This window comes from Xenopus laevis, chromosome 1L, assembly GCF_017654675.1.
Source record: "Xenopus laevis strain J_2021 chromosome 1L, Xenopus_laevis_v10.1, whole genome shotgun sequence".
Lineage (NCBI taxonomy): Eukaryota > Metazoa > Chordata > Amphibia > Anura > Pipidae > Xenopus > Xenopus laevis.
In genome coordinates, this window is record NC_054371.1 from 62595751 (window position 1) to 62612321 (window position 16571).

Consider the following 16571-nt stretch of genomic DNA (forward strand, 5'->3'; position numbering starts at 1 on the left):
ATTATGATAATGGTTCATTTACATAAAGCAGGGTTTTACACATGAGCTGTTTTACTCAGTATCTTTTAATAGAGACCTACATTGTTTGGGGGGTATAGTTTTCCTTTAACTTTTAGTATGTATAGCTCCACACAGCATATTTGGCAATCTTTTGGTAAAATTCTAGATAACCCTAAAGATTAGTTGTGTGGTGTGGCAACCAATTGGATGGCCATTTTTCTGCCCTGCCCTACAGAAATCATAGAGGTGCTAATTTAGATATCTATCAGAATCACTTAAATATTGATTGGGGAGAACATTATTCTAGTCCTCCATACATGGGAAAATGAATTGCCAATTCAGTTAAGAAATTAAAAAGTAAATCAGCAGTCAATGTTTGCATGTGTGTTGGTGAGAGTGGCTCATTAAAAATAAGATCATAATATACATTTGCCATTGTTCCTGGGGTGGAGGTAGCCTTAAAAACTGGCATCTATTTGCACTTAAAGAGAAAGCCCTCAATGAATGCCCCCCCCACAATGAATCACTAAGTTTGTTCACCAGTCAAAGAAATATGAATTGCCGCTCCTTCTCACCGCGGTTAACTTAATCTCGTATTTATATGTGCGCATGTAGCATAAAGTGAATATGGCTTTCCTTGTCCTCTAATACAAAGCTAAGAGCACTGAGGAATGTTATAAATTTAAAGAAAAGGTAAAAAAATATTTTTTTTAATAGAAGCACTATATATTGGGCTGTTTCAATAACTGTAAGCTCTTATGGGCCTTTTTTACCGCTTGTATCAGTTATTGGCTGCTTTATATGTAAATCTGTGTGCTTAATGTCTATACCCATTTATTGGACAGCGCTGCAGTATAAATACGTGAGGATAGCCTTGGGTTCTGACATTGCATGGGTTATATGTAACTCAGCATGGATACACATATATCAGGTCTATGGACAGATGGCTATTTTTTTAATCTGTTTGCAATAATGAGATAAAAACAAAAACAAAAGTATCTGTAAACTTAACGGTGCAACAGGCTTCCCCTATATACATTGCACTCAGAGAAATTATTTAAAATAACAACAATACACTTCTGAAAAACATCTGTTGGACAAAAGATCCATCAAGTATCAAGTGCTTCATACATTTTGCAGTGATAATGATAACATTCAAGAGTCCACCACAAGGCAAAAAAAAATGAGATTAAGAAGAGGTAACAACTAAAAGGTCAGACAATTAAATAAATCACCAGAAAAAAAAAAATTTGTTAAACACTATGCAGCTTAAAAGGTTTTTAACAGAGATGTTCAACATTAAACCATACATACGTTTATTTTCTTCTTTTTATTAAAAAAAGGGGGATGGTGGGACCAATGTTTTCTATCTCTGTTCTATAGCTTAAAAAGCAAAATTTGACGTGTTTTTACCAGCACGGGTGTTGATAAAAAAACATATGTGGTGTGCATACGCGTCTTTCTGAAAAGTCTTTAAGGTATGTCAGTGCAAAATGTAGCATCATTCATATCAACTCTTGCTTTGCGCAGAAACAAGAATGGTCACTCAAGCCTGAATCTTAGTTATTGCTAGCAGCGATCTCTTTCAGTCTAAAGTTGCCCTTTCAAGGAACGCACTGTTCAAGGTGCTTGGAAAAGCCTTGCATAAAATACTCAAACAAAACAGTAACTACCATTTCTAACAGCCCAAGTTCACAACTAGTAATCTCAAGGGTTCCAAACCTGCGGTCATTCAACGGCACGGCAACTTCAATCATGCCCAGCCAGGAAGGAACCGGTTGCTGATTGGGAATGAAGAGAGTTCATCATCCAGTGGCAGGTAGCAGTTGGATATACTTGAGTTAATAATTATAGAAAATATTGACTGAGAGAGACATTAAGACAAAATGTAATTAGGGTAAAACAAATCAGCTGGAGCTGCAGGTCTTGAGATTTGTTTTCTTCAGTATTAGCAATTTACAGCAGATCACAATAAGTACTGATGTCCATTTTCTGTTACCAGAGTCTGAAGATCCGAAGATAAAAAGGCCTTTGGAATGGAAGCACAATCCAGAGTTACATGGTCCTGTAGAAATGAACCCCAATATAACTCTAAGGCATGTATACACTCAAATGAACAGATTTTTACTATCCCAGTTGAGTTTCTACTGCAATAACATCATGCGAAATGCCACCAGAAATGTATTCTCACCACCCTACACTTCCAACATGGACTACATATGATATCTCAACCCCTATATAAAGAAAAGAATGCATGACCCCAGTGGCCATATTTTTATTTGAAACATCGCCCAAATATCAAAGTCTATTAACTGTAATAGCATTGCTTTTAGGGGGAGGAGGAAGAACAGTACAAACTAGTCAAAAATGTCCAAAAATATAAACTGGGGTTTTACACTCTCCCCAAATCTTAAACCTTTCCCTGAACACGATCAAAAAAAGCATATTGCTTTTTAAATTTATTTTAAACATATTTTCAGTGAAATAGAACAAAAAAAAATCTGCACTCTGATAGAAATCCACCAAGACTTGTTATTCTTGCTGTGCTCTATAATTGTCCCCCATAGGCCGTCTCCTAGAAGGCCTTCCCCTGTAACTTCGGTGATGTTGAAAGCCATCACCTCTACCTCTCTGTCCTCTCCAGCCCTCTACACCTCTTGCATGTTGGTAACCGCCGCGGTTGGGCTGATAATACTTTTCACTTCTTGGCCTCCTAGTACTGTAAGACTGACTATAAAAATTCTTAGACCTGCCACTGCTCAGCATGTTAGACACTTCCCTCTCATCCTCCGAGCTCTCTTCCCTGGTTCTAAGTGCTTTCTCTTCAGAAACTTGTATCTGTGTACTTCCTAATGCCACGGCATTAACGTCTTTTTCTGAGAGTTCCTTGTCTTCTGATGTTACATAAGCAGTTTCCCTGGTTTCTACTTGTGTAAAAGTCATGGCGGGCACCTGGCTATCCTTCATTTTAGATGGAAGGCTCTTGTGACCAGTGAGCACTTGTGGAATGTTCAAATTCATCCTTTGCTCTGACTGGACAGTGGAGGCATTAGAAATAAGATCACTTCCTGTGCCACCAGAAGAAGAAGCAAGAGGCATGTCAGGTGTGCATTGTTCTTGTAAATCCAGAGATTGCCTTATTGCTAATTGATTTGATGAATTGTTTTTCACAACAGCCTCTGAAGAAAGGTTTTCTGGCAGATCTCTATCCTGAGGGGGTATATAGACATTGTGTCTTATCACAGGACTTTCAATATACCCTTGGTATGGGTATCCATACCAAAAGTGAGGGTAATAGGAAGAAGCGACGGGGACAGCTCCCATGTATGAGCTTTGCCCAAATGGAGGTTGTTGAAATATGGTCTTGCTTGTTGCTGGTTCTTCAAAATCCACATTTGCATGCAAGGCTTGGTTAATTACCCCAGATTCACTCGCGTTTGGTATTTGACCAACAATTCCAGGGACCTGGAGAGGTGAAGCAACCACTGGTGGAGATGATACATTTGCAGGCTGTGAACCCTGACTTTCCATTTTGACTTCACCAGGATGGGCAAGGAGTGAAGGGTCTACTTCACTTTGGTTTGCAGATGGTTCCTGGACCCAAGAGCCTTGTGGATATACAGGAATGTTCGGATACATCCTGCACATACTTAAATAAGCCTGATGAAGAGGGTACAGATAAGAATGTGGTGGCCATATAGGATTTGTGTATGCCTGCAGAAATAAATCATTGAAAAATAATCTTAATGGAAGATTACTTAAAGTATAAATCCAGTTTGGGATGTAAACCCAAATTCAAATGATGCCTTATTAAATATATAAATTATAAGACATAATTATAAGAAATGTTCAAATATACATTAAGAATAATGAATAGTTTCAAGGTATTTGTATATGTAATTGTTACTGGAAGTCAGCACAGCTGTAGAAGTTATATGGCACCCCTCAGTAATACAGTTTCTGAGTTGTCACATTAATACATAATACAAGTATGGGACCTGTTATCTAGAATGTTCGGGACCTGGGGTTTTCCGGGTAACGGATATTTCCATAATTTGGATCTCTATACCTCTATACCTAGAACATCATTTAAGAATTAAATAAACCCAATAAGTTGGTTTTGAATACAATACATACTAATTATTATCTTAGTTTGGATCAAGTACAAAGAACTGTTTTATTATTACAAAGAAAATAACTTTTAAAAATCTAGATTATTTGGATAAAATAGTCTATGGGAGATGGCTGTTTTGTAATTCTGAGCTTTCCAGATAACAGATCCCATACCTGTACTGCTAACACTGCTGCCATTTAAGGATGATTACCACACTAACCTTTAGACCAAGGTTGTAGAAGAAGCGTAGGATGCTTTTATCTAAAAGATAAAGAATGTGGAAATACTGGTTATTCATGCCTAAATAATATAAACAGATATATAATATAATATACATGCTCAGTGGGGTTCAAGCACACGTGCAGATTTGGGGACATTTAGTCACCTGCCGACTAATTTTCCTCGTGAGGCAACTTTGGAAATCGAAGCGCCGCGAGTGCATTGGCGCTGGCGTTTTGTCATTATAGCAGGCGGCAGGCAGGGGGAAGGCAGTTCGGGGAGATTGTTGCCCCGCAGAAGAGGCGATTAGTCGCCAGGCGACTAAATCTCCCCAAATCTGCCCGTGTGCTTAAAACCTAACATATAGGCTTTACTCTCAGTTTGGCAGGATCCCCAGGCTGGTAGTTTTCTTTCTCTGTGTCCTGCTCAAAGAGACCATCCTAACAGTCTAATCAGAATTAAATACCTTCCTATGAACTCTGATTTGGAGCATTGGAATTTAATGTCGCCTCCACCAACACTGTTTGAAAAGAGGAAACATGTTGTGCTTGGCAACACTTTCTCTGGATCTTACATCTCCCACTATGGAGAAATGAAAAGCCAAACATATACAAAAATTCCCCCAAATCCCCCTGCGCATTGCTAGTTAAACACCGCTTAATCCAGCAGGGAATGTTTTTTTTTTACCCCCCTGTCTTAAGTGACTAACTCATGCACCAAGACTTTCCAAGGTAGGGGAAGCGGCAGTTGTGGCCGGGCATAGGCTAGTGTCAGTTGTAAACATGGCCAGGAATGACCCCAAATATTTATACTGGTTTTGCTGCTGAAAGACTTATTTTTGTTTTGTTTTGTATGCTAAGATTCCTGCAAGCTTTTGATATACACAACAACAAATACCTCTCGTTGGCAACACTTGTAATACTATTGTGGCTATAGTTGTTCTTCTGTGATTCTTCTGTGGTCATATAGCTAAAGGAGTGATTAGATGCAAAGTATGTTTAATGTTATAGAAGGCAAGTCAGGGGTGGAATCCTATGAGACGTCACTGAATTTGCAGCGGCCAATTTTGTTAGCCCTTCCAATAGAAAAGAGCAGTAGATTTGGACATAATAAGCAGAAATTATTAATTATTATTAATATGAATCTATTATTGACACAGAGTACAGATTTACAACCTCAAGCCCTGTAGCTGCAACTGAATAACTCACAGTTTTTGCAAAACTATAGCTGGAGGGCCGCATAGATATAATTTTAGCATAAAGTCTCTCTTTATACTCTTCTAACTGCAGCAGTTAATAATGTTGACACCCTTCAGTAGCACAGTTTGAACCTGATCTCTGATTTATGGATGGCAAAGTCTCCTACATACCAGTGGTTTTGCAAAAAGAAAAAAATCTGCTGCTTTTTTTTTTTGGTTTACTGATACATGGAGAAATAACCCCCCTTGCATCAGAAGTTTTAAACTTACCATCAGGAAGATCTCCTCCATTCTTACAGAATGAATACGATGGAACAGTGGCTCTTTCCCCCATTTCATTCAAGGGGAACCCAGGATAGAGTGGGTCCTGCAGAGCACTCAGTGTCTGAGGTGAAGGCAGTAAAGGCTGGTTAACTGCTGGTATTGAGACTGGAAGTGGGGGGTATGGAGAGGATATCACCTGAGGTTGGAGCAAGCTAGAATCAGTCCCCGTTGCAGGCATAGAAGGTATTTGTGCTGTAATACCTGAATAATGTTAAAAATAATAATAATAATTAAAAATGCCAGCCATTGGCTTCTAATACAAAAATAAACTTACAATTTCATTACTTTTATACACATAAGTGCATGTTAACAATAGTAATGAGCAAATTGTCTTTTTCTTTAGTTCGTTTTGAAATACAGTGAAAATACAATCCAGCACCTGGTACCATAATTTACCTTGTGGAACAAGGTGCAACCATGGAAATAGAGAGCGCACATAAAGATAAAAAAACACCCTGGAATTCATATACACCAGGGGTGTCCAAACTACGGCCCGCGATCCAGTTTTAATCGGCCCGCAGCCAGGGCCGGATTACCCACAAGGCACCCTAGACAGGGCCTCCCCATCCGCCCCCTACCGTGGCGCGTCGCTCTGCACGCACACTTCTAGGAGCGCTCAGCGTGCACGCTGCAGAACAGCTCAACCGCACCTCTACTGCTGCGCATGCTTGTTGGCTATTGGGATATCGCATCACTCCAGGATGAGAGCGAGGTTACGTGCATGTAAGAGCCAGCCATCAGCATCCACTTCCTGGTCCACACTGCTATAAATACAGTCTGGCAGGGCTGCCACTGTACTCCTTCAATCATCGCATTTCGTGAGTGTAGAGCGATCCGACAGAAGGGCTAGTGGGCCGGGCAAGTGGCAAATGGGCTGGGCAGGCGGCAAGTGGGCCTATTGGTACAGAGCAGTTGGTTCCTCTGGCACATAATGCAATTTTGCAACTAGAGGGCCTAGGGCCCACCAATGCCGGGGCCCACCGGGTTTTAACAGCTGTCAGGCTCGCAGGTTGGGCATCCCTGCTTCAATCCTATGCCCGGGCATAAAACTATGGCAGCATATATCAGTATGCTGTCCCAGCTGCTGCGTGTCTGGCCAATTGGGAATGCTGGGAATTGTGGTTGCACTGCTTTAGACTGGTACTTGTCGTTGTGTTACAGCTGCTGCTGGTTCAGTCCCAGTGTCTATAGTGGCTTCCCATTTCATATTGCCTGGGATCCAGCATGTCAGGCTGAAAGGTCGACCCCCACACATTTTCACCTCACCAAATCTGGCCCTCTTTGTAAAAAGTTTGGACACCCCTGATATACACAAATCGAAAAAACTGAATACTAAGAAAAAAAAGCCAGATGGAAATTGAATGCCATGAAGCTGTTTTGTTTTTCCTCCAAACAAAAGGGATTTTTTTCAATACTGTAGTGATGTGCGGGTCGGGTAAAACACCGACCTAGCCCTCCCTCCACCAGCACCTGCCCGAGACCGACTTCCAGGTTCCTTTTATAGACCCGCGTGGCTATAAAGCTGGAAATGTAAGGTGGTGGGCGGGGAGAGCAGGAAGAAGAGCTCGACCTGGACTCGCCAGCCATCTGCAAATGGGGGTGTGAGGTTGGCCCGAACCCGGCTGGCACACACACCACTACTGTAGTGGTAGCTGTGCTGACAAAGCCAAACATAGCATGGACCCAACAGAATCTGTTAAAGTGGTTTAATTCATTATTTGTGGTTTTTGAGTTATTTAGCAATCTGGCTGCTTGGGTAGCTGGAAAGATTCAGAAGAAGGCAAATAATAATACCATTTTTTATTATTATTTGTGTGCGTACGTTTTTTAAAATGATTTAGCTTTTTGTTCAGCAACTCTCCAGTTTAGAATTTCAGTAACTATCTGGTTGCAAGGGTCCAAATCACCCTAGCAACTAGACTGGAAGATGAATAGGAGAGAGACTGAATACAAAGATAAGGAATAAAAAGTAACAACAATAGAATTGTAGCCCCCACACTAGTGATGTGCAGGCCGGCCCGATACCCACAGGTTGGGGTTGACCTCGAACCTCCATTTGCTGCCTGCTACCTTACACTGCCGGCTTCGGCTTTTATAGCCGCGCACCTGCTCGCCCCGCTCCTTTTGAGACATCATCTGCGGGGTGGGTTGGCGCAGGTGGAGGGAGGGCGTGTTCAGGTGCGGATTTTACCTAACCTGCACATCACTACCCCCAAAGCAATAGGTTTTTTTTTTTTTTGCTGCCAGTGTCAGTGACTAAGAATAGACCATTTTAGAAACATACAAGAAGTTAACTTGAACTGTCCCTTTAAGATGCACAGAACACCCAGAGAGAGAGTCCTGCACAGGAGTCAGCCATGAGACTGGATTTCGTCAGATTTATTTTACTGCCAGCCTTAGAATATGCCCAGTTCTGGTTTAGTCAGTGCAGACCTCGGTGAAGCGGAAACCGGTAGCCCAGGCCTAAAGGATAGATGCTGATGCCTGCATAATTACATGAAGAGGGAATGGAGCTGGGACAAGTCAGGTCAGAAACAAAAGTTCTTTCAATGGCTAGAGGGGGTCTGGAACAGGTTCATAGCCCCTGGGGGCTTGGCCATGCTCCCTTCTCTTTCCTCTTGCATGGGTATCCAGCAGATACATCTTATCATTGTTTTCTTAGCTCATTTGGAAAATGAGGTTGGAAATCATGTTGGAAAACACACTGCGATAAACCAAAGATCAGTGAGAAGCCATATAGCTGGACTGACCTGGGCAGGATGTTATAACTGGGGAAGTAGAAGGCACTGTGGGTGAAGCCTGGTGCTCAGCAGAGGTTGGAAGAACAGGGGCACTGGGCAAGTCGTCTGCATCTGAGGGAGTAAATTGCTTAACTGCTTCCTGTTAGAAAAGACAAATTAGCATCCCTACATACAAATCACATGCGTATTTGCTGTTAAAAAGGTGATCTACTTTGCATAATGAAAGAAAATTATTTATTAGTAATATTCATTAATTAAAGGAATTTGAAAAATGTAATTGCAATTGAAGAAAGAATTTGTTTAGGCCTTTCTGTTTTGACTCTTAAAGCATTATATAAGAGGTCAATCCTCCAGGTCTGTTTATCAGCAACCCTTTTTCAAGAACCATTAGCGCACAGACTTTAAACATCCACACAGATGCCGCTGTTAATACTAATTCAATTTAGAAATATCTTTAAAAACCACCGAAAGCTTCTTTAAAAATGCACAAAAAAAGTTAAAAGAGACTATTCTCCCTTAGAAAGAGGGTGATCGAGAAATGCAAATCTTCAATTGAAATGTTACTTACCTCAGAACATTTCTGATCTCTGACTTTTGTTGCTTGAGCTGTAGATTGAGCTGTAGATGCTGAAAGTAAATGAATATATATTTACATATCATCTTTTTTTTTGTAACCAAAAACTATTTTATCAGCCTGACAGTATGCCAACATGTTGCACAGTAACACGGAGCTAGATCTAAACATCCCAGTACTTCAATTAATTAACCCTATAACATTGTTACAAATAAAACCTTTGTCTCTCTGATCTTCTCCTTCAGACTTTCTCCTGGAGTTCTCGGGGATCACATTTGGTATCCTTTTCACAGGGAAGACCTCAGTGTTCTGAACAGCTCTCTCACCTATAGGCAAAGGCTGAGGAAAATGCAAGAGAGTCAGTTAGTACATCTGCGACTATCAAAACTGTTTATACAACTGCATTAGAAATCACGGCAGGCATTAAAGGACAAGAAAGACTTACTCATGGGGGTGCCAATTTGCTAGGCAAGCCCTAGTAATTATGACAATGAACCTCAAACCCTGAGCTAGTGCTACCTGATCGCAGAAAAAAGCACCAGCCCAGGAGACTAATCAAACTACAATATATTTTCTGTCCCTGGGATACTTGCTTCTGCTCTGAGATGTGTACATGTGCTGTGCTGAAAATGTCTGGTATCTAAGTTTTAACTTTACTCGACTGTGCAGGCCCACAGCTCATGGCAGGCAAAGGTGACAAGATAGTGGCACAGTACCCTGTGTTTCTCTGTGAAGAGGAGCACCAACCTGGTATTTGAGGTTAGCAATTACAGTCACCAGGGCATGCTAAATAGGCCCCCACCATACAATTAAGACTTTCATCTTTCCTTAACTCATAGCCAATTTCAGTCTTCCAATACAACTAAACTATTATTCAGAACAAACCAGACTAAAACAACATACCTACTTCATACCTACACATTGCATAAACACCTTTTTAAAAAAAAAACATTGCAAGACAAAATATCTATGGTTATATAAAACATTGCAAGACAAAATATCTATGGTTATATAATAAAAATTGCCAAGTCTGCTATAGGTCTAGTCACATATAGCAGCCAATTAGCAGGTAGCATTTACGGATATACCGGATTACCTGCTATGGATGACTAGATCTTGGAAATGGTCCCTTTTCTCCAAGTCATCTTGGGGGGGGGGACACAGGGACAGAGGGGTATAGCTGGTACAACTAGGAGGCAGAACACAACCATAAAAAAAAAAAAACTGACTCCTCCTCCACTGGCTATACTCCCAGCAGGCTGAGCTTAGGTCAGTTTGAGTTGTGTCCCCGCTTCACACTAAGCAGCGACTAACAGCAGGGGGAAAGCCCAGCCACGACCAATTCAATGGTCCATAGGCTTCTACAGGGCAGCATTTATTTTTCTAATCTGCCTCAGTGCGGGGGAATCATATACAGAAGAGTGTGCCTTTCAAAACTGGCGCCACTATTCTGCTCAGCCGGCCGTCAATTTCGCGCACTCCAGCCCGGATCCACAACTGCCGGCTGCCATTTCAGATGCGCCAGGTCCCTTAGAGCCATTTTCCTTACGGCAGGGGTTTGCCAGCTGCCATTTTGCATTGAACTCAGTTTTTTTTCCCTCACTCCTAGCAAGATTAAACTACAGGGCACTGCCAAAGGAAAAGACAGCTTCTCCTTCTGTCTGACTCCACAGGTTAGTGGCAAGTCTTTTTCCACAGGGGCCACATTGTTTCCCCACGCTCAGGCACCCTTTAGTTGTACAAAAATTTTGGTACCATGTCTGAAGGGCTCAGTGACAAGCTCTTTCCTATGGCAGCACCCCCAACTTCAATTAAGTTATTGACCTGTGCCAAATGCCGCAAACGTTTGGGCATAATGAACCCTTACGTTCTAAGTGGAAACTGCCATAACAGGCTGCGGAACCCCCAGAGTCTACTCCACCTCTGGTGCAACAGGCCATTCAGGGGAAACCTTCAGCCTCCAGCAGAGAAACTTCTCCACACAGAGAGCAGTCCACACCAGAGCGGGCATCCCATCTAGCCACCTGGATACCAAAATTAGCCCAGTCACTAGACAAGCTGCTTGCCCGCTTAGACAATCCCAAACCCAGACCCCACAAATGCAGGGCCCCTTCTCCATCCGAGGACAAGAGCAATTCTCCTCCTAGACGCCCTTCACCCATCCCTCTGGATTCTGGGGAAGAACGCGACCACTCTGATGGCGAAGGGTCTTCTGGGTCAGACAATGAAAAGGAGGAGTCTCCTAGGCACTCCTCATAAACAGTTGATACAGTCGTTACCCGAGGTTACCATCTAGAGTTCTCATCACTCCCCCATCACAGATTCTTCATGTCAAGACTCCCACAAGAGCTGACCAAGCGCACTACCTTCCAGGAAGTCATTTCCAGTCTTCTCCTCACAGAAGTGATCACTCCAGTACCCCCGGGAGAGCTTTTCCAGGGATACTACTCAAACCTCTTCGTAGTACCCAAAAAGGACGGATCTGTTCGTCCCATCCTAGACCCCAAAAAACTGAACAAATGGATTCGAACGTGGAGGTTCAAAATGGAATCCCTAAGGTCAGTCATTGCAGCAATGTCTCCACTCCAGGACAATTCCTTATGTCCCTCGACATAAAGGACGCGTACCTGCATGTTCCCATTTTCCCTCCGCATCATAAATATTTGCGCTTTGCCTTCACAAGCCTCCCTTTAGGCCTTACATCGCCCCCCAGGGTATTTAGCAAAATCATGGCGGCGGCCACCGCAGACAAGGAGTCTCCATCACCCCTTACCTGGACGACCTCTTAATTAAGACCCCGTCCCTTCCGGAGGCCCAACGGTCACTCCAGATTTCCATAGACAAACTGAGGGAACTAGGCTGGATTGAGAATCTGAACAAGTCTTCTTTGGTGCCCAGCCAATCCATGAACTTCCTAGGTATGACACACACAGAAAATTTGGAAAAGGTACTTCATAGACAGGCTCTAGTATGAATTCTCCTTCAGAAGCCATGACACAGCAAGATTCTGCATGAAAGTGCTGAGAGTCATGGACTCCACCATAGAGGCAGTCCCGTTTGCCCAGTTTCACCTCAGGGATCTCCAGTGGAACATCCTCAACGTATGGAAATCCTTACTCCAAGAGATTCTGCTGCCTCCACAGACACGGTCCTCACTTCTCTGGTGGTTACAATCCACTCACCTCATTTAGGGAAAATGCCTGGGAGAACCACACTGGCGCATTCTGACAACGGATGCGAGTCTCTTCGGCTGGGGAGCAGTCCTAGAGGGAAAAATCGGTGCAGGGAAAATGGAACTCAAACGAAAGGCAGCTGCAGATAAATTTACTTGAAATCAGAGCAATTCGACTAGGCCTGATTCACTGGCAACAAGACCGGACAGGCCAAGCCGCGAAGGTACAGTCAGACAACTCCACAGCGGTGGCTTAAATCAACCACCAGGGAGGTACAAGAAGCAGAGGAGCTCTAAACAAAATAAAACTCATCTTCCGATGGGCCGAGACTCATCAAGTCCAATTGTCAGCCATCTACATTCCAGGACTGTTAAACTGGGAAGCAGACTTTCTAAGCCGACAGTCCTTGGATCCAAGCGAATGGTCACTAAACGACAACGTCTTTCAGGAGATAACCCAAATGTGGGGGGGGGGGGCTCTGGAGGTAGACCTGATGGCAACCAGGCACAACAGAAAAGTTCCAGCCTTCGTAGCCAGGTACAGAGATCCACTGGCCATAAACGCAGATGCACTGAAAACCACCTGGCCCTTCCTCCTGGCGTATGCTTTCCCTCCTCTGCCTCTCATTCCGAGAACCATCAGGAAGTTACAATGAAAACAGGCCACCCTCATTCTGATTGCACCGAGGTGGCCTCGAAGAGCATTGTTCACAGATCTACTTAACCTCTCGGTAGCAGAACCATGGACCTTACCATCATTCCCAGACCTTCTAGCTCAGGGACCTATCAGACATCCAAATCCGACTAATCTAAATTTGACGGCGTGACTCGAGACCAAAATTCTAATCCAAAAGGGTTTCTCCAAGGTGGTAGCATGCACAATGTGTGCAGCCCGCGAGCCGGTTTCAGCCAGGGCATATCATAGAGTTTTGTCCACCTGCTGCCAGTGGTGTACCAGACACAAAGTGAGTTTCAAGAGACTCTTTATGCCAAATGTCCTGGAATTTCTACAAGAAGGCCTTTCCATGGGTTCCCTCAAGTCACAGATCTCAGCCCTATTAGTACTTTTCCAGAAACGGCTAGCCCTGCTTCCCGATGTCAAGACATTCATTTAAGAGGTAGCCCATGTAGCTCCTCCTGTGAAGGCTCCAGCCCCCCTCTGGGATCTCACTCTAGTTCTAAGCACACTAAAACATCCCCCATTTGAGCCACTTGACTCCATTGATTTGAAGTGGCTCACCTGGAAGACAGTCTTTCTGCTAGCTATTTCTTCAGTGAGACAGTTTCAGAACTTAGTGCTTTATCCTGCAAGGTGCCCTACCTCGTCTTCCACCACGACAGAGTTTGCACTACCCCTTACATTCTACTGAAGGTTGTTTCGGAATTCCTCCTGAACCAAGAAATAGTTGTGCCATCCTTTTGCCCCTCACCAGCAAACCAAAAGGAAAGGGCATTACATACTCTGGATCCTGTTAGGGCCTTAAAGTTATACCTATACGGAGTTCAAGACATCCCGTTGGATCAAGCAAGCCATTCAAAAGGCCTACACAGCACGGGGTAGGTATCTCCCGAGCAGAAATACGGCCCATTCCACTAGGGGTGTGAGTACATCCTGGGCATTCAGAAACCAAGCATCAGCTGAACAGCTGTGCAAAGCTGCACCGTGGACTTCAGTCCACTCTTTTTCCAAATTTTACCACTTCCATATGACACACGCTTTGGCAGAAAGGTGCTTCAGGCCGCTGTGGTTACCTCTACATAGTCCTCAATTCCCATCCGGGTCTTCAGGGGACAGATTTGGTACGTCCGCACTGTCCCTGTGTCCCCCAAGATGACTCGGAGAAAAGGAGATTTTGTGTACTAACTGTTAAATCTCTTTCTCTTCAGTCACTTGGGGGACACAGGGCTTCCCTCCCTGGATTGAGGCCTTTTAACTTTCCGTCACACATGATACTGTTTTGTCCAAGGTTCTGTTTTTTATTACAATTATAGTTAGTTAGTATATACTTCTGTTGACTTTGGTACAAACTGACCTAAGCTCTGCCTGCTGGGGGTATAGCCAGTGGAGGAGGAGCCAGTTTTTTCTTATGGTTGTGTCCTGCCTCCTAGTGGTTCCAGCTATACCCCACTGTCCTGTGTCCCCCAAGTGACTGAAGAGAAAGAGATTTAATGGTGAGTACACAAAATCTCCTTTTTTACATCAATTACAAAACATAGCATTTCAACACATTTAACAATAATTCGGTGCACACCATTCAATCTTAAACCATAAAACATGATATCATACCAAACAGCAAAGGTATTTAAGTGCTTCATGGTCCAAAATAGTGATGTGTGGGGAGGCTCGATACCTGCGGGTCGGACGGGTTCGGGCCAACCTCGCACTCCTCTTCGCCACCTTCAAATGCCAGCTTCTGACTTTCGGCTTTATAGCCACGCGCCTGCTCGCCCCGCCCCTTTTGTAACGTCATCGGCGGGGAGGGTCTATAAAAGGAACCCGGAAGTCGGATGCGGGCGGGCGCAGGTTGTGGGAGGGCGGGTCACTAGTCCAAAAGATCCTCCTTCCAAACGGGTTGCACACCACTGGACACTTCACCTTCTCTATTGAAGCACCCAGTCTTGCGAAAACAACTGGACACTTCACTTCCTCTAGTGAAGCACCCAGTCTTGTGAAAACCATGTTAGCAGAGAGGATCTATGGGCCTGAGACACCTCTGTTGTTTGATATGATATAATGTTTTCTTGTGCTATGGCAGAGGTCCACGCAGACGTTATCCTATAAAATTGACTGTCCTTATATTACAATACCATATTAGTCAGGTCAGGCCTGGCATTCAAAATAGGCCCTGGCATTCCAAGTACACAGAGGCCCAAACAGCCCTCACCAGCCCAATAAATAGTGACTGTCTATGTCATCTTACTGCAGCACCTTCTGGCATTTTCCAGAATTCACAGATCAGGTGACTCTCCTCCCCATATTATACATATTTACTCTTTAGAAAACTTACTGATTGAGATCATACTGACTGGGTATCGTGTGACCAGCGAAGTCAGTACAGCCTTATACCTACAGCCTTATACCTACACAGCAAAGCATTTTGAATAAATAATTTGGTTGGGATTTTCATATCATGTTAATGGCCAACTTCTACATATCTATCCCCAAAGACATCAGTCTGAGGCTGTTTCGGTTTTGTTTAGCTCATGTCCTTAAACGTGAATAGCTTAGTAGCCAAAACATGCTAAAATCATCACACGCTACAGTGTTTCTTTCTTTAGTCCTCTATTCTTTAAATGTTTGCCATATTACTGTACTTTATGGCTAAGTTTTGGGTGTGAAATAGGAAGCACTTTTTTGTAAACGACAGCCAACTGAATTTTTTTTAAAGTAACAATAATAAAAATAAAACATGCCCAAGTTACAAAAGCAGTCAGACATTTAAAGCAAACAGAACACTTCTCAGCCAAAAATGAGAAAGGCACATGTCATAACATTGACAGTAAATAAAGCAATACTCACTGAGAGGGCAGGGAAAGCATCGTTGTCCATGCTCTGCATCTCATACAAAGACTTGGATTCCTCAATAGCCTCTTTCTCTTGGCGCTCTTCCACCGTCAAACCAAAGGTGACATTCTCTCTCTTAAAGTAACTTGATTCCTCACTTCGCTCCCGGTCCACTTTCCTAAACAAATGCAGGGGTTGGCTATTCTAGTAAGCAGGTTCAGACAAGTCCAAGCTGACACGGTTATATTTGAGTAAAACAACTCCACAAGCAAGAAAAATTTGCATGCAGGGTCACCATAAGGAAACAGGCTTGAGTCCTTTCAGGGGTCCAGCCCAAGCAGGGAGCTTGGATTGCCACAAAAGATGTGGGACTCCATGCAAATAAGGTTCATCAGAGAAGTAGCCAGGCATGCTTATCGGGCGCCACGATTCCTGCCAGCACCCTTGTATGTAAAATGTTTCAGCTGTCTCTTGCCCTGCATTCTCCTCTTCCTATAATCCTCAATATCATATCCCAAAAGGGTTTCAGAATTCTTATTATTGCATTCTAAGAAATCATTATGCAGTGAGTATGTTAAATCAGTAACATGAATTTACTGAGGCAGTAATTTCAACAGAGATTCCGATTATATGACATATATTGGCTTTTTTTGCAGTTATTGCAAAACAGATGGCAAATTGCATAGCAACAAACACTGGGTCCCAATATACAGTTCCCCAGTTT

General features: G+C 43.2%; 1 protein-coding gene across 1 annotated transcript in view; it reads right to left on the reverse strand.

Moving 5' to 3' along the window:
- Nucleotides 1–934: 934 nt before the first annotated feature.
- The window catches only part of otud4.L (OTU deubiquitinase 4 L homeolog), a 36648-nt gene continuing 21011 nt past the window's right edge, over nt 935–16571 (reverse strand). The window contains exons 14-20 of the mRNA XM_041589605.1: nt 15863–16025; nt 9389–9509; nt 9165–9223; nt 8606–8735; nt 5802–6056; nt 4335–4375; nt 935–3714 (exon numbers count right to left, since the gene is read on the reverse strand). Coding sequence (XP_041445539.1) covers nt 2533–3714; nt 4335–4375; nt 5802–6056; nt 8606–8735; nt 9165–9223; nt 9389–9509; nt 15863–16025 — 1951 coding nt within the window. The 3' untranslated portion in view covers nt 935–2532. The remainder of the gene's footprint in view (nt 3715–4334; nt 4376–5801; nt 6057–8605; nt 8736–9164; nt 9224–9388; nt 9510–15862; nt 16026–16571) is intronic.